Genomic DNA, 18,092 nt, shown 5'->3' on the forward strand with positions numbered 1-18,092 from the left:
TTCAGTCATACAGTGTTCCTACACCCATCCCTTCACCAGTGTACATTTCCCACCATCAATGTTCCCAGTTTCCCTCCCCCACCCTAGTCTGCCTCTAGGGCGACACATTTCTTCTTTCTCTCTTTCTCTTTTCTTTTGGGTATTATGCTTTGCAATACAGGTACTTAAAGGTTACCATGTATATCATGTTTTCCTTTGGCAGAGCCTGGTAAGCTCCCTGTGGCATATTCGATATGCCAAAAACAGTAACAATATGGGTTTCATTCCCCTGACCCTGAAAGAGCCTCCAATATGGCACCTTTGGGGTGAGTAAAGAGAGGTTGCTAAAATCTCAGGGCTGGGACAAATAGAGATGTTACTGGTGCCCACTCTAGCAAATTGATGAACAACGAGATGACAGTGATACAGAGATACAGTGATCCTTTTCCTACTTCCATCACTCAGTTTTTGTCCAGAGTAATCATTTCCAACTATCATTGTCATAGTGGTCCCTTCTCTATCCTAACTGCCCTTCCCCTAACCCCCACCAAGTGGCAAGCCGTCCTCCTGGCCCTTGTTTCTGCCATCCTTGGGTATTAGTCTCATACCATCCTAAACATCCTTTCCAAGGCCTGTTGCTAAGCCTCCTCCTTCCTAATAATGGCCATTTATCTCATGTCTCTTGCTTTCTAGGAAGCTTGGGCCCACAGCTGCCCCTTCCTCGGGGAGGCCACTGACCTGGCATGTGGACCATGCGGCAGTTGCAATTTTCCACGATGTAGCGGGTCTCACAGTCAATCCGACAGGCGGTGATACTGTAAACAGGAAAGAAGTCGAGTCCCATCTCTGAGGACCGGCATTCCCCCCATGGTGGGGGCAGGTACGTGAGCTGCAAGACAGGAAGAGCAGATGCAGCAGTGAGTCCTGGCGGGTCCTCACAACAGACTCACAGCTCATTCACTCACCTAGCCAGTCCATGCACACGGGGCCTCTCCCGCCCGGCAACGTGAAGTTGATGGACCTCTCAGACCCTCTGTATCTCTTCCCAGTGTGTCTCCCTCTCTCTCGAAGTTCCCACTGAGGTTGATCTTTCGAGTCTCACACACACCCCTCACGCATGACTTCCCTCTGTAGTGCCTGGTCATCTCCTGCATCTTGGAATGATTTGGAAATGACCCAGCTAAAAGCTGCCCCTCCCCTCATGTCCTGGGACATTGAGATCCCAGACCTAGAGCCACAGGAGGAAACTGGGATGAGACCCAGGAGGAAATGTGTTTTCCATCATGACTGCTATTCATTGTATTATTAATTTTTTTTATAATGCTGGGGTTTGAGCCCAGGGGCTTCACACGTGCAAAGCAGGGTCTCTGTTCCTGAGCTACATCCCAGCCCATCATCACTGTTAATTCATGATTCTTGGCCCTGACTCAGGCAACTCCTGGTCATGCTGTGGACGAGGGCTCTGGGGGAAGATATCACTCTTATTTATAGGGTTTCAGTGAACATAAAATGCTCAAATGCTCTAATATTAGGGTGCTTGTCTCCTGGACTGACAGGCACTTGTGGTTGCTAAGCACTGGCTAGGGGTTTAATCCCAAACTAAAATCCTTTACATGTACCATGTTGATTGATTCCCTCCCCCCCCATCGAAGAACATGAAATAAAATTTTACATATCCTCAGAACACAGTTCAGCAAACTTAAAAAAAAAATGTGTACACTGTATGACCACCACTTCAATCAACAAATCACACCAGAAAGTTCCATCCTGTTGCTTTCCAATCAGCCCCCCACCTGCCCAGGCAATCACCGTAAAGGACTCACTGTCACTGCCTTTGCCAGAGGCTGGCTTTGCCCATTCACAAACGGAGGGACTCTATGGCCTGGAGCTTCTTTGGCTCCAACAATGGGTGAATCAGCTCATTCCCTTTTATTGCTGAACAGGGTTTCAGGATCATCTGTATGTGCTACAGCATCGAGGCTCTCCGGTAGGTGAAGAAGGCTACTTGGCCCACTACAAATTTTTCCTAGATAAGAAAATACCCTGACTAGCATTTACATAAAAGTCATTACGTGAGCATATATTTCAATTTTCCTTGGATAAAAACTAGGAGTATCATAAGATATTTCTTATATTGTCTAGACTGCTAGACAATATAAGAAACTGTTGTAAGGTTTGTGGAACTATTTTCTACTGTGAAGATACCAATTTTTATTCCCCCCCGTAGTGGAGAGTTTTGGTCCCTCCACTTCCTTGAAATTTTTTTTTTTTTGCTAAATATTTAAAAGCTTAGTCATGTTTTTGGTGAGAGATATAGTAGAGGTCTAAGGCACTTTCCTTATATTGACTAGTCAATTCTGATTTGAATCCTGCCACTGTAGATGGTTTCTTAAGCACTGCCAGGAGTGATCCCTGAGCACAGAGCCAGGATAATCCCCCCCCAACTCCCTAAAACTTATTATTCTAAAAGGTGTATTGTTGTAACTTATTGTATCATTATTTGTGGTTCTCTGGTAACTGATTACATTGAACACAATTTTCATGTATGGTCTTTTGTGATAGGTCTTTTGTCTACTAAAACAACTATTTTTTTTTCCTTTTTGGGTCACACCCGGCAATGCACAGGGGTTACTACTGGCTCTGCACTCAGGAGTTACTCCTGGCGGTGCTCAGGGGACCATATGGGATGCTGGGAATCGAACCCCGGGTTGGCTGCGTGCAAGGCAAACGCCCTACCCACTGTGCTATCTCTCCAGCCCCCTAAAACAACTTTTTAAAAAAGTTTTATGATTGAGATGAAAGAATTCATTGTACACTCTTTTTCAGATGTATATCCAGAGAGAAAGAGAAAAACATTTTCCATTCCTCTTAGAGTTTGTGACTTACTCCTTCACATTCTTTTCTTCCTTCTTTTTTAAGTGAAGAAAAATAGTTTTAATCGAAAAAAATTTAAAGAGGTGTGAGGAGAGAGAAATACATATTCAAGAGAGAACACGGCCTTGTCCAGAGTGGAAAAGCGGAGGAGAGAAAGAGACATATGTTCAAGAGAGAACACGTGCTTCTCCAGAATAGTAAAAGCCTCCTTTATTTTCTTAATGGTATACATTTCTCCTGTGTTTAAAATCAAGATTATTATGATATAATTTGTATAGAATAACTGCATCCATTTTGACATGCAATTCAATGAGTTTACAAATGTTTGCAGCTGGGGCTGGAGCAATAGCACAGTGGGTAGGGCATTTGCCTTCTGCGTGGCCAACCCGGGTTTGAATCCCAGCATTCCCAGCATTTAATGGTCCCTCAGAGCACTGCCAGGAGTATTCCTGAGTGCAGAGCCAGGAGTAACTCCTGTACATCACCGGGTGTGACCCAAAAAGCAAAAAACAAAACAAAAACAAACAAAAAAAAATAAAACCCCCAAAACAAATGTTTGCAGCCTTTTAAGGACCCTCCTTAAAGGCTGCAAAAAAGGCTGGAGTGATAGCACAGTGGTAGGGCGTTTGCCTTGTGCACAGCCAGCCCGGCCTAGCCGGGTTCGATTCCTTTGCTCCTCTTGAGAGCCAGGCAAGCTATGAAAAGTATCTCACCCACAAGGCAAACCTGGCAAGCTACCCGTGACGTATTCGATATGCCAAACACAGTAACAAGAAGTCTCAAAATGAAGACGTTACTGAGACTGCTTGAGCAAATCGATGAACAACGGGAGGATAGTGTTTGTGTTTTTGTAAGGACCCTATTAATGGGGATAGAGAACATCTCCATTAAACTCCCAAATACCCCCAACTGCAGTCCCTTGCCCTCCTCAGCCCCCAGGGAACAACTGACTTGCTCTCTCTCAGAGAAGAGTTGTTTTTTCCTGCTTTTCAGACCCCCCTCCACTTTTTATTAAATAACTATGATTTACACCATTATTCATAGTTGAATTTTAGACACAATATAGCAGCACAGATCCCATCACCAGTGACCACTAACTTCCCTCCACCAATGTTCCCCGGTTCCCTCCACTCCCCCCTCCACCTCTACTCCTTCTCTCCCACCCTCTCCCACCAGCCTGCCCTCTCAACAGGCACCTTTCCAAGTTTCCTTGTTCAAGTTTGGGTCTCTTGATTTCAGTGTTGTCGACTCTGTGGTTTGGCCCTTTGCTGCTCTTGAGTCTTATATGAATAGAACCATACAGTGTGTGTTCTTTTGTGTCTAGTTTCTTTATCTCTGTGTCAGGTTCGGGAGACTCATTCATACCTGTGTGTGTATCAGTAGTGTATTGCTTTTTAATGCTGAAAGGTCTTTCAAAAATAGTTATAACTCTTTATCTCCTTTTCCCGCTGGCTAGAAACTCGAGTATCATATTGAAAAGAATAGATGAGAGAAGACTTGGGCTCCTTGCTTCCTAAGATCCCTCGATCCTGAGGAGAAAGGTTTATTCTTTTACCATTAAGTGTGGAAGGCACACATTTTTCTTAAGAGGCCCTTACCAGTAGAAATTCTTTTCTATTCAAGTTTGCTGAGTGGTTTCCCTCTCTAATGAGCACTGACTTTTGGAAGACACATTTTCAGTGCCTATTAATATGACCACATGATTTTTCTCCTTTATTCTTTCATTTAGATGCATGGATACTACTTTACATTTTGGAGACAAACCCACTGGATCACGATTTATAACTTTTTTAATTAATTTAATTCACTTAATTCAAATATTTCTTATATATTGTTGTATTCAATTTGCTAACATTTTGTGGAAGATTTTTGCATTTATCCTCATAAGAGTTAATGTATTTATTTTTCTTATAATGTTCTTACTAGGTTTTGGTATTTGACATTGTGCTAATGTCATAAAAGACTTATAAAGTACTTTCTATTTCTCTGTTCAGCTGGTGCATATTTTGGTATCCTTCCTGTCTTAAATGAATTCACAAATGAAGACTTTTGGACTTGGTGACTGTGCGTGTAGATGTATGTGAAGATTTTAAAAATTAAAAATTTAGTTTCAGAAATAGATTTAGAGACAACATTTTTCCCCTTGTGCTTAGTTTTGGTAAGCTTTTTTCAAGGATTTTGTCTATATTATATAAGTTTTAAAATTTTTTAGCAAAAAATTGCATATACAATCTCTGACCAATGTTTTAAATGTCTATAGAATCCATAGCAATATCTCCTCTTTCATTCTAGATATTGGTAATAATTTTTTTCTGTTTAGGTACTGCCCTAACTTCAAATTTAATTATGTTTGAATCAGGAAAGATACTCTCCATGGCTTCAGTCCTTCCAATTTATTAAGATTTGTTATATGGTCCGGCAGAGTACACCTTGGTGAATGCCTTGTGTATCCTTAAAGTATGTGTATTCTGTTATTGTTGGTGCAGAGGCTTTCTTTTTTTCTTTCTTTCTTTCTTTCTTTCTTTCTTTCTTTCTTTCTTTCTTTCTTTCCTTCCTTCTTCCTATCTCTTTTTCTCTCTCTCTCTTTCTTTCTCTCTTTCTTTCTTTCTTTCTTTCATTCTTTCTTTCCTTCTCTAACTTTCTCTCTTTCTTTCTGAAGAAATTTGAATTCATTTGCATTTCACTTAAATGTTAATATGGTTGATTTTGAAGTCTACCATCTTGCTCTTCATTTCCTAATTCATTTCTAGTGCTTTTTCCTTCTTTGTTCTCTCCTATCCTAATCCTTTTAGGTTAATTGAGTTTTGTTTTAGCAAAACAAAACAAATGTCCTATTTGTTTTTGATTTATACCTCTTTTGAATATTATTTTATTATATTTTATTTTATATTTTATTATATATTATTATTATACCTCTTTTGATTATTATTTTCAGTTCTTTCTTTCTTTCTTTCTTTCTTTCTTCTTTCTTTCCTTCTTTCCTTCTTTCTTTTTTACTTTTTGGATCACACCCAGCATTGTTCAGGGGTTACTCCTGGCTCTGCACTCAGAAATTACCCCTGGCAGTGTGCAGGAGACGATATGAGACGCTAGGGATAAAACCCGGGTTGGCCGCGTGCAAGGCAAACACCCTGCCCGCTGGACTATTGCTTCCAGCCATGGTGCAGAGTTTTACCAAGGGCAATTAAGTTGCTATTAAGTTTGGACAGTGTTGCTCAAATCTTCTGTGTCATGACTGACTTTTGTCTACTTGTTCATCAAGTTTTGAAAGAGCAGAATTGAAGTCTTTAAATCTGGCTTAGGGTTTGGTCCTTTTTCTCCTTTTAGATCTGTCAATTTTTGCTCATGGATTTTTTGAAACTTCTGTTAGATGCACCTTTACTTAGGATCACTATTTTCTTTTTCTGCCACTGTCACTGTCCTCCCGTTGTTCATCGATTTGCTCGAGCGGGCCCAGTAACGTCTCCATTATGACAATTGTTACTGTGTTTGGCATATCGAATATGACACAGGTAGCTTGCCTTTATTTGGTTTTGAGGCCACATACATCTAGTGGTGCTCAGGGGTTGCTTCTGGCTCTGCACTCAGGAATCACTCCTGGCAGTACTGGGGGGATCATATTGGATTCCAGGGATTGAACCTGGGTTGGCAGTGTGCAAGGAAACTGCCCTATCTGTACAATGCTCTGGTCCCATCGCTGTATTTTCTTAATAAACAGAGGCTGGTACCATTGTAAAATAACTCTCTTTATCTCATACAGTTTGTTTGGAAGGGTAAGGTAAAGGTAAAGGGCTGGCTGGAGCGATAGCACAGCGGGTAGGGCGTTCGCCTTACAAGCGGCCAACATGGCCGACCCGAGTTCGATTCCTCCACCCCTCTCTGAGAGCCCGGCAAGCTACCGAGAGTATTTGATATGCCAGACACAGTTTGGAAGGGTACTTTGTATATTATATCAGCTTTCTTAGATATATCACTGGTTTTTGCTTGGGTCAATTCTTTTATTTAAAAACTGTCAGGAATTTATATATTTCTATCACATCTTTTGTTTATTTCTTTTTGGATCACACCTGGTAGTGTTCAGAATCTCCTCCTGCTCTGTGTTCAGGGATCATTCCTAGTGGGGTTCAAGGGACTGTATGTGGTGCTGGGGATAGAACCCAGGATGGCCATGAGCAAGACAAATATCTTATTGGCTGCAAGAAAGCCCCTTACATGTTTAACTCTCTCTCTAGCTCTAAGTGTTATGTTTTCTTTTACTCAATTTTTATTTAAAAAAATTTTAAGTGTTATTTTATTCTTTCTGATAATCTGTTTTTATAGTCTCTGAGTCTTGGCCATTGATGGGATTACACTGCGCCAGGGGGCCAGTTGGTGGATGTGACCCCCGCCTACTGGAATTCGGAGGATCTGGGTGGAGGATGCTCAGCCCCAATCCGAGTAGGCTTGGAGATCTCAGCCCCGGGAACCTCTTGCCTTTGTTCCTCTGCTGGTACCTTCAGGTGTGCGGAGAGTGGTCTCAGCATGGTGGTGGCTGGTAGAGGACATAGTTACTTTTAATTATAAACTGAACATAATGAAAAATGCTTCCCAGTGATTTTATATCAACCTCATGCCTTTGGATAGTATTGATTTCTGTTTCTTTTTAATTCTTTTTGGTTTGGGGGGCGGACATATCTGGTGGTACTCAGGGTTTACTCCTGGCTCTGTGCTCAGGGATCACTCCTGGCTGGTGCTAGGGATTGTGAGGTGCCAGGGATTGAACTGGGTTGGCCACATGCAAGGCAAGCGCCTTACCTATAGTACTATCACTCTGGTCCCAGAATCCCGTTTCTAATAGGCAGCTAAGCAAATAGGTAATTGCTCCTATCCTTGTAGGCACTGTTAAGGCTGGGCATATTCCAAGTCTGCCCTCAGTCCTGAACTGTACTCCTAACCCCTGAGGAAGGATGCCTCAGATTCAATGGGGTTTGGAGCGTCCCTCTGCCACGGTGCGTCCCTTCAGCAGCAGCCACTGGAAAGAGTGCTGAGTGCTTTCAAATGCAGTTTTCCTTCTGGGGTTCCTGGGGTTCTTCATCAGTATGAAGCTCAAGATTCAGCTGGGGATTTTTGGATGATTTATGTAAAAATGTGGGAACCACCATCTGTGACTTCCTCCTTTCTAGGATTTTCCTTCCCAATTTTCAATCTTTGGACACTCCAGCGCTCTGGCTTTGGAATCCTTAACTTGAAACAGTCTGCTTTTTTCTACTTGAGATCGCTTTGAACTGAGGGGTCGTCATGGGGAGGTCTTGTGTCTTTCAGCCATGTGGTTCCCTTCCTGGAAGGTGGGACAATCCTGTCACTGCCTGCTTGGTGCACTCCTGTATTTGCGGTGCTGGTGACTGAATGGAAGTCTCCTGCATGCAAGGCACGCGCTTTACCGCCGAGCCACATCCAGACCCTCTGCGCCTGCATTTAGTCTCCCCCAGCACCATTGCATAATTTTTTACAAAACTTTCTTGTGCATAATGGTAATTCCGGGGGTGCGGAGGGAGGTTGTCTGATGTAAGTAAGCTACCCCACTTTCACTGAGAGTCAAGGTTTCCATATTTTATTTAACATTCAGAGGACCTCTTGGAAGTAGACACTCCTATTCGCATTCATTCGAGAGGAAACTGAGAATCGGGAAGCTTACATCATTTGTCCCCAGCAGTGGCAGAGTCCGTCTGTGGACCTTGAAATTTCTGGCTCCAATAAGGGGCAGAAGGAAGTCTCCAAGGACACTTTCCAGAGCCCTTTGTTTTGTTTTTCATCTATGGCTCCTCCATCTTTCTCACAGAGGTTTACTTAGCTTCTTTGTACTTCTGTAGAATTCAGGAGCTGATGGGGGTATTTACATACATTCTTCATATGACCTTGGCTGAGCCACCATCCACCTCCAGACATGAGAGAGGATTTGGGGGGTACACTGTTGTTCTATGATTAGAATCGACCTACATAGGCTCACCAACATTTGCTCCACAGGATATGGGAAGCAGCGATGTTTTGCAGGGCTGGGGGTGGGGACCTAAAATGCTCTAACTTGGAGGGGCGAGGGTCACTTTTTCCCTCTTCCACTGAAATAGGTTCCCAGAGTGGGTGGGCATGAGCGGGGCTGGTAATGCTCTCGCCACGGGCTGCTCCCCTATTTTGGGCAAAGACATGATTCACACAGCACAGCTGCCCTGTTGCTCATCATTTGTTCCACCAGCTTCTCTCTCCTAGCGTGTGTGTGTGTGTGTGTGTGTGTGTGTGTGTGTGTGTGTGTGTGTGTAGGAAGCATTCCTGTGGTACTCGGAGGACCATGCAGTATTGGGAATCAACCCAGGGCTCCTGAATGCATAGTATGCACTCTAGCCCTTTGAACCCCATCGGCTTTTCTGAAGCCTCATGTACCCCGGCAGCTGGGGGGGAAACCAGTGTGTATAGCGTGAGCTTGCGCTTACCAGCCAGAGAATCTGAAAGGAGGTTGGAGTATTTGTTTATCCTGGGCAAGAGAAGCCTCAGGGGGACCCCGAAGCGCTGTCTTCAAATATCTGAAGGGCTGTCTCAGGGAAGAGGAATTAGATTTGTTTTCTGGTCTCCCAGGGGAAGGATAGCTACAAGAAGAGTTGTAATGGCAAGCGCGGACGGAGGACATTACTGATACAGCAGGCACTGGGGGAGGTGGGGTGTGTCTATCACCTCCCTTATTCCCAAAGGGGAGAGACTTGGGCACGACCTTCTAAACCTGCGAGTTGGATTTAATAAGAAAACCACTGTCTCTGAGAGTGACTTTACCATCACCAGGGGGTGTTTAAGCAGAAGCTTCGTAACTTCCAAGCTGGGATAGGGGGAGAGATGGACGCAGAGGGCGCTGCTGTCAGATCGCACGACTTTCAGGTCTCTTAAGCCCCTGTGGGTTATGGGGGAGGGGATCATAGACCCTAACTCTATTACTTACTCACTTCTGTTTGCAGTGCTGGGGATGGAACCCAAGCCCTCACACAAGGAAAGCAGGTGCTCTACCACTCTGCCTTATTGGTTTGTGTTTTCATAAGGGCCTTTTTCTGCAGTCCCTGGAGTGGGCAGGGGACTCCTTAGGGATGTAGCACTGACATTTACGTGCTGGAGCCACCAGGGCGAAGCCTGGCAGTATAGAGGATACCACGTGGCATACGTGGCATAGTCCTGCCCAATTCAGACCTGCCAGTCAGGGTGCCAGCGGGAAGCGGGCTCCTGGGTTCTGAACTGGGGGAGAGCTGGGGAGGGTGCCGATGTGGTGAGTGATGCAGAGGAGGGGGCTGATGCTCTGCCCGGGAAGAAAGGAGACGGCGAGGTAAAGCCTTCAGAGTTTTGTACTCCCTCACCAACTCATCATCTTCCCTTTCTCTTGTTTTTCCCCTATGCCGTGGCACGGAACTGGGGGGCTCTGGGTAGCTGCTTCAATGTATGAGCCAAAAAAACTTGGAACTGCTCTGGGTGCAGTTCCTTTCAGCGCCCTACGCCTGTGCTGAGGCTAAGCGGGCGCTCCAGCCCGCAGACGCCGCACTGCGCCAGCAGGTGGCGCTGTGGTCAGCGGCGGTCCCCAGGTCCCCGGGCGAAGCTGCCCGGGGGGGGGGGGGGGGGGGGGGGTGGGGGGTGGGGGGTGGGGGGGAGGGTGCTCGTCCAGGCTACTCGGGAGCAGGAGGACACGCTGGTGGCCAGGGCGAGAGAGGGGTGAGAGGGAGAGGGAAAGGGAGCGCTGTCAGCTCCGCTGACACTCACGGGCCCGTGCTCTCGTCCTCTTGGCGTCCTGCTCCAGGGAGTGGACAGGACCCCACCAGGACGCAACCGGGCGGACCTTGGGGTCCACCTGTGGGGTCTTTCCTGGCTTCCCCTCCTCTTCCTCGCCAACCTGCGCTCCCGCCCCGCTGTCTGCCAGGTGGGTGATGAGGAGGATGGACCCTGGGTGGATGCAGCTGGCTGCGCCCCCCGACTTACTTGGGGGGGGGGGTCTTGAAGCTGGAGGCCAGGACTCTGACCGCTGCTGTCTGCAGGAGAAGCCCCCCGGGCCTCGCCGTCCCCACCATCCACCCTGCAGTGCGTGACTCTCCAGGCTGGATCCCTCCAGCCTTCGCCACACTTCCCAGCACGGTTGCCGCCCAGGCTCTGACTCCCGGCTTTCCCCCCAGTCTGTCCCCCCGCCCCCCCCCCACCCCAATCAGGGCAGTTTCCCAAGGAAGGGCAGTTCCCTCTGGAGCAGGAATGTTGAGGTTTTCTCCTGCCTTGTTATGTAACACTATAGAGCACGGACAGGTGTCACTGGGACATGAGCAGCTCAGGCCTCCCTGGAAGCCAGATTCCCTCTGGGGACCCCTCCACAGGTGGCTACAGAATTCAGGCAGCCGCATGGATAACCCAGGCAGCTCCCATGGTGGGTTATTGCTGGCATCTTTTCTCTGTGAGCTCTGCCGGCAGGGGGCTGGAGGGAGCACCAGGAGGTTCTGACCTTCCTAAAGGCCTGAGTGGTGCTGAGGAATAGGTATGTGTGTGTGTGTGTGTGTATGTGTGGTGGGTAGGGGTATATCCTCTGTTCCTTAGGCCCTGCACCAGGCCCCTAGTTGATTATGCCCCTCTCATCTTCTCAACAAATAGCAAGACGTTACTACTCCATTATACAGGTGGGAAAGTTGAGGCCCAGCCACAATTTACTCTGGATCACGAATTACATTGATTCCAGGACTCTCAGATGCCAAAATTCCTACATTCTTTTTTTTTTTTAATACGAACTTGCAGGAGCCAGAGAGATCCAGCAGCAGGTATGATATTTACCTTATGTGAGGCTACCCTAGGTTCTACCCCTGGCATCCTATATGGTCCCCTGAGCCCAGTCCAGCTGAGTGCAAAGCCAGGGGTAAACCCTGAGCATGGCTGGGTATGGCCCCCAAACATAACAAAAACAAAAGTAGGAGCCTTCAAAGGCAGCACAATGGGACACTAATCTACACACAATTGAGTTGGGAGGGGGTGTTGAAAGGGAGGGACTGTGAAGTTGTTGGGGGAGGGAGATGGTACACTGGTGATGGGTGTGGTGTTGGAATTAGGAGCATGAGAAACCATTACTTACCATACTGTAAATCACAGAACCACAATTAACAATAATAAAAAAATAGGGGCCTGCTGAGCTGTTCTTGGGGTGTCCAGGGACCCCTCTGTGGACCCCTGGCAGTGTGAGCCTGATGGCTCAGTGCTGAAGCCTGATGAGGCTGGCACCTCCTGTTACTACTGGGCATGGGGGTGGGGGTGGGACTGCAATGCTGTGCCAGGGATCAAACTCAGGGGCTCACGCACGCAAGACATGGGCTCATCCCTTTCCGCCATCTCCGGGCCTTCCTGATCCCGTAGAGTGATTCGCAAACTTTCGGTGACCTTAGCTCTTCTCCCTCCCCTTAATTCAAATTAACTCTGTACTGAAGTGGCTGTAGTTAAAAAATCAAAGGGAGCTTCTGTGGATACTGATGGGACTGGGAAGTCCAGGGTTTTATGAACAGTTTTCTAGGCCCTAGAGTTGTTGGGTCTGCCCAGGGGATCGGGGTAGAAGGGCGCTGGTGAGCACTGCAGACGGGGCTCATGAAACTGCCCAGTTTTTTCATCCTGCTGGAATTCCTGGAACTTGCACAGTCTCCAACTTCCTCATTCCATCCCATCCCCTTCCTGAGAGCTAACTGCCACATAAGATGTCCCCATAGGCTGCCAGCAGCCCCGTGCTGGGCGCTACTTCTCTGGTCTCTTTAGAGACCCATGAACCTCGCCCAGAGCATCCCCAAGAAATCTGCTTTGGTTTCCTTTTCCTTTCAGTCCTGGTCTCTGCTTCTCCTACAAACCTTTCAGCAGTGACCCAAGTATCTCTTAGTAACACCTGGGCTTAAAGTGCAGAATCTAAATACCCATGCGAGATCCCAGTCACTTAGGTGGTTCTGGGGTAAAGGGTGACACCCTCGCCGAGTCTCACTGCTCCAAAAATAAGGGCTCCATATGACTAGAGAATTTTCGAGAAGCTTCAAAGGTTTGATCAACATGTTTTCCTCCTCTAATCCAGGATAGGGGTGGGAGTGGGTAGGCTGTTCCCAGGTAATTGGTCTGGTTTAAATATTTGGCTCAGAGCTTGCTTTTGTGTGTGTCTGGCTTTCCTTTATGTGTTTCGAGAAACGGATTGAGATGAGGCCAAAGTGACCTGGCTGAGAGCCAGCGGGAAGCCACTAGCACAAGGAGAAAAAAAAATCCCTTTTGTGATCTGTCAGAAAACATGGTAGGAAGCAGGGCGCAGCTGCACTCCTCCCCGGCCACCGGGAAGGCTCAGTGAGGGAGGTGGCCGGTGGGTGCAGGGAACAGGGTTCTGGGATCGTCCCAAAAGGGCTTTTGATGAGGCGAAGCTTTCTCACAGGGGGTTTATAGTCCTAGACAGCACCAGGAGCTGAGCTGGAGAGGTGAGCCAAAGGGGCTAGCTGCTTTTGCCGGGTCGCACTGGCCAAGGCCCCTCCTCCCTGTGTTGGGCCTGCCTCTCAGGCCTGTCCTGTTCCTCTGCCCTCCCTGCCCCCTCCTACCACCAGCACTGCTGAGGGGGGTGGGGAGCCCACAGCCGCAGCTGACAGCCAGTCCTGGGCGAAGTTACCTGACGCCTCAGACTCTGCTGCCTTCTTGGCAAAGCAGAACTGAGCACCTGAAACTCACCGTGCTCCCTCAAGACATGGAGGAGATTTTTTGCAAACCACAACACCCAAAAGGAGAGAGAGAACAAAAGGGAATGCCCTGCCACAGAGGCAAGGTGGGATGGGGGGTGGGGTGGGGTGTAGGAGGGATACTGGGATCCATGGTGGTGGGAAATGGGGACTGGTGGAGGGATGGGTGTTTGATCATTGTATAACTGAAACCCAAGCACAAAAATTTGTAAGTCTACAACTGTGCCTTGTGGTGTCTCACTAATAAAAATTTAAAAATTAAAAAAAAAAAGACTTGGAGGAAACAGGCATGGAAGTGATTGCTCAGTGTGTGTGTGTATGTATCTGTGTGTATGTATGTATATATGTATATGTATATATATGTGTATGTGTATATGTATTCACGTGTGTACATGTATTATGTGTGTAGGTGTGTATTTGTATATGTGTGTGTGCATGTGTGTGTGCATGGATGTGTGTGTGGATGTGGATGTGTGTGGGGATGTGTGTATATGTGAGTATGTGTATATGTGTATGTATGTGTGCGCGTGGATGTGTGTGTGTGTGCTTGTGTGTACCTAGGTTTACCGTTATTCCTGGTGTCCGGCTGTACTGGGCTGCTGTGTGTCCTGTTGGCACCCCTTATCCCACACCACCCTGGGATCTCAGGCCCGGGCATTGGCATTTTCCAGGTGTTCACCATTTGCTTGTTGGTGGCAGGAAGGAGTGACCGCTCTGCTTTCTTCCCGGCCAGCGTGGAACATGAGGCAGGGAACTGCTCTCTCTAGGCCAGGAAGAAGCAGAGGGGCGCCAAGCTGGGCCTTGGCACTGGGGCACACTGGGCACCCTTGGTCCCTGGGTGTGCTAGCTAGAGGCTCTAGGATGACCTGGACTCTCACTGAGCTGCCCGGTCCAGTCTGTGGGGGCGAACCCCAGAGGGCACCGTGCTCCTAACGCCTCTGACAGTGCCTTTGGACCTCCCATTTCCTGCTACTGATGTGAAAACTCAGCCTCGCCCACACCAGTCTTTGGAGCCGTGATTTCTGCCTTGATGTTTTTATTGCATCCCGCAGAGTGATTTAGGTGTGTTTGCAAATGATGTGATTGTGCTCCTTTTAAACAATACTAAAACTCAAATGAAAACGAAAATCAAATCTACTGTCAGTCAGTAACAGAGCAGCACTGGGCTCTCTGGGGATGTGTGGCCAATGTGGAACCCCAGCCCCCCCCCCCCCCCCGCTCCTGCCCGGCTCCAGGGAGCATCTCGCTGGTGTGCGCCCCACCAATAGCACTTACAGAGAATCGGCCACAGAGCATAATTGCAGTTACAGGGTGGGTGGGTGGGCATTGTGGGCATTTGTGAGATGGGAACATAAGTTCTTCAGATCTCCCCAAGGGAAACACATAGATTCAATGAACAGTTTCCAACCTATGGACTCCAGTTCAGCACCATCATCCCCAATTCACAGATGAACAAACACTGGGAACTCGCCCAACAACTCCCAGTTTAAGGAGTGGCAGAGACTGGGCTCAAGCCCACACTTTCCAGTCCCAAAGCTCCTGGGGTGGGGTGGGGTGGGGTGGAGTCAGGAGACATCCTAATCTTAATTTTTTATTTGTTTGGGGGCCACACCTGGCTGTGCTCAAGACTTAATCCTAGCTCTGTGCTAAGACTTACTCCCGGCCCCGCACTCAGGAATCACTCCTGGCGGGGCTTAGGGGTCCATATGGGATGCTGGGGATCAAACCCAGCTTGGCCATGCATACAAGGCAAGAGCCCTCCCACTACACTATTGCTCTGGCCCAAGACTTCTTACTCTTGGCCTGGCACTCACTCTGCTGTGCTCTCAAGGATACCTGCACCCTGGGGTACAGATAGCAGGTGGATTGTGAGGCAAATTGGGGACCCCCACTCTTCTTCCTGGGCACATAGCAGACATTGCCAATGAGCCACAGATGTGGTCTTAAAAATTACCTAAGGACTGTTGTTGGACTAAAACTGGAAATAAGAGTAAATGTTCTATGTTAGGAGGATTCATCCGTAGAAACCACCAGCTGCATATTACTGAATATTCTCATAGACCAGATACAATGCATTTCCTACTATAAAAACACAGAATAACTCCCCTGCAATAATAACACTGTGACCTGCCCTCAGGCGTGGAGATACCGCTGGCTGGCATTGGTGTCCCAGGAGGACCCACTCGGGGTTTGGTGACACCTCAGTCCTACACGGGGTTATACGTGGAACTCTTTACTGTGCTGTCTGGAAATGAAGTACTAGTAGTAGCTGAGGCAACACGTCCAACAAGCAACCAAAATCAATTGAAAAAGTGAATTACCCATGGTTTGTTACTAATAATAAAATAATAAGGTTATACCTAAGACAAAAAGTCTATGAGTGGGAGAAAAATGTGACAAGAGCAGAAAAATATGAATTGTCTATACAAAAAAAGAAAAGGCATTTAAAAATAATGATGAATTGCCCCATTCCAGAATGACTATCACTGGGGACTGATTGGCTCTTGTCATGCCTCTGGGGCTCTTCAAGAATCTTCCCAGCATTGGTGTCATGGGGCAGATGGCTTCTGAAGTTTTACTTTCATTTATATTTCCTTCCTTTCTCCCTTCTTCCTCACATCTGTCCATGCACCTACCTATACGGCCATCAGCCCACACATTCATCTACCAACACATCCATTCATTCACACACCCGCCCACACAATCATCCACCCATGTATCATTCATCTAACGCATCTATCCATCCATTCTTCCTTTTCCCATCATTTCTTCCTTCTACCCACACATCCGACCATCCACACATCCATCCATCCATCCATCCATCCATCCATCCATCCATCCATCCAAATATCCATCCATCTTTCCACTCATCCATTTGTCCATTCAAATGTTCATCTAGCTATCCACCATGCACTCACCTCCACACCTTCAACAAACATATATTAAACACCGAGTTGGTTTCAGCATCAATCCAGGAACTGAGGCCCAGGAACCAAGGCCATAAAGACGAATAAAATGTGGTCCCTCTGCCCACAGTCTAGGAGTAACAAACATGTGGCAGTAAGGCAAGTGCTTCAGTGGGGTGACAAAGTGACCCAGTACAAAGTACAGGGGCTCTGAGCAGGGGGAAGCCGGGCCAATTCAAACTTGGGGAGGGGATCAGGAAGGAGTTTTACAGAGGGGCAGTCACCTTTGATCCGAGTCTAAAGAGCTGTTCAACAGGCAAGCCAGGAGTGCCCTAGGGGAAGGAGAGTCTGGGCAAAGGCACGGAGGTCGGAGGTCGAGAGGCCTGTCTGGGTGGGGAGCCTTAGCGGCTCAGCAGGCTCAGGGCTGAGTGTCAGGCTGGGGGCAGGACAGTCATCTCTGATTGTCTCTGTGCTCCCGCTCACGCTCACGCATCGGATACAAGTCACCAGCCCCTGCTAGATCCCTCCTTCCCCTCCACGTCCCTGTGATCTGTCTGTGTGTGCTGGTGCACCGTCATATTCACATCCGCATCCTGACACAATTTCCAGGGCAGGGGCTGTGGTGCCAGCAGTGTGTTCTTGGCAAACTGCCAGGTGGGTGATGTATTGGTCCAAACAGAGCAAGGGGAAGGGCTGCAGGGGTACAGGGGAGGTGGTGGCTCCCCCTACAGGGGTAAGCTTGGAGCCCACCAGCCTGGCCCCCACCTGGGGCGGGCACAACACTGCTTAGAATCCTGGCTCTTCAACCTTTCCTGCTCAGCGGGGCTATTGCTTTGCCTGTCTGTCTGTCTGTCTGTCTGTCTGTCTGTCCTTCTGTCTGTTACTGCCAGGGCGCAGGCAGTTTTTCCCTCTCAATTGTCAGTGCTGTTGGGTCCTCATGACTCACCCTTTCTTGGACTTACACTCTCACATCTGTGAGTTGCATTGTGGCCTGATGGATTGCAGGCTGCATTTCTGCCCCATAATTTCTTTTTTTTGGGGGGGGGAGAGGGAGAGGGGGAATTTTTTTTTTTGCCTGGTGAAATATCTTTCTGTTTATTTGTATTCTTCTAGGCACTTTTTAAAAAAATTTTTTTTGTTTCTTTTTTTTTTTTTACAGTTGTAGATTTACAATTTTTTGTGCTTGGGTTTCGATTATACAATGATCAGATACCCATCCCTCCACCAGTGCCCATTTTCCACCACCATGGATAATATCCCCCCACCCCCATCCCCCCATCCCCCCTGCCTCTGTGGCAGGGCAATCCCCTGTGTTCTCTCTCTCCGTTTGGGTGTTGTGGTCTGCAAAAGAGGCATTGAGTGGCAAACATGTTCAGTTCATAGTCTACTTTCGACATGCATCTCCCCTCCTGGGAGGATTCTCCAAACACCCTTTATTTGGTGCTCCCTTCTCTATCTGAACTGCCCTTTCCTCTAGGATACCCGGCTGGCCTCTAAGTTATGGAGTAATCCTCCTGGTGCTGATCTCAGCTATTCTTGGGTATTAATCTCATACTTTGTTACTTTTTAGAGGGGGACATTTTTAAAAATTTATTTATTTTTGCTTTTTGGGTCA

The 18,092-nt window shown here is 47.6% G+C and overlaps 1 protein-coding gene across 1 annotated transcript in view; it reads right to left on the minus strand.

The window, feature by feature from the left end:
- The window catches only part of ASIC2 (acid sensing ion channel subunit 2), a 262,031-nt gene that overhangs the window by 11,330 nt on the left and 232,609 nt on the right, over positions 1 to 18,092 (minus strand). The window contains exon 4 of the mRNA XM_056127053.1: positions 718 to 868. Coding sequence (XP_055983028.1) covers positions 718 to 868 — 151 coding nt within the window. The remainder of the gene's footprint in view (positions 1 to 717; positions 869 to 18,092) is intronic.

The sequence above is a fragment of the Sorex fumeus genome, unplaced genomic scaffold (assembly GCF_029834395.1).
Source record: "Sorex fumeus unplaced genomic scaffold, SorFum_2.1 ptg000063l, whole genome shotgun sequence".
NCBI classification, from domain to species: Eukaryota; Metazoa; Chordata; class Mammalia; order Eulipotyphla; family Soricidae; genus Sorex; species Sorex fumeus.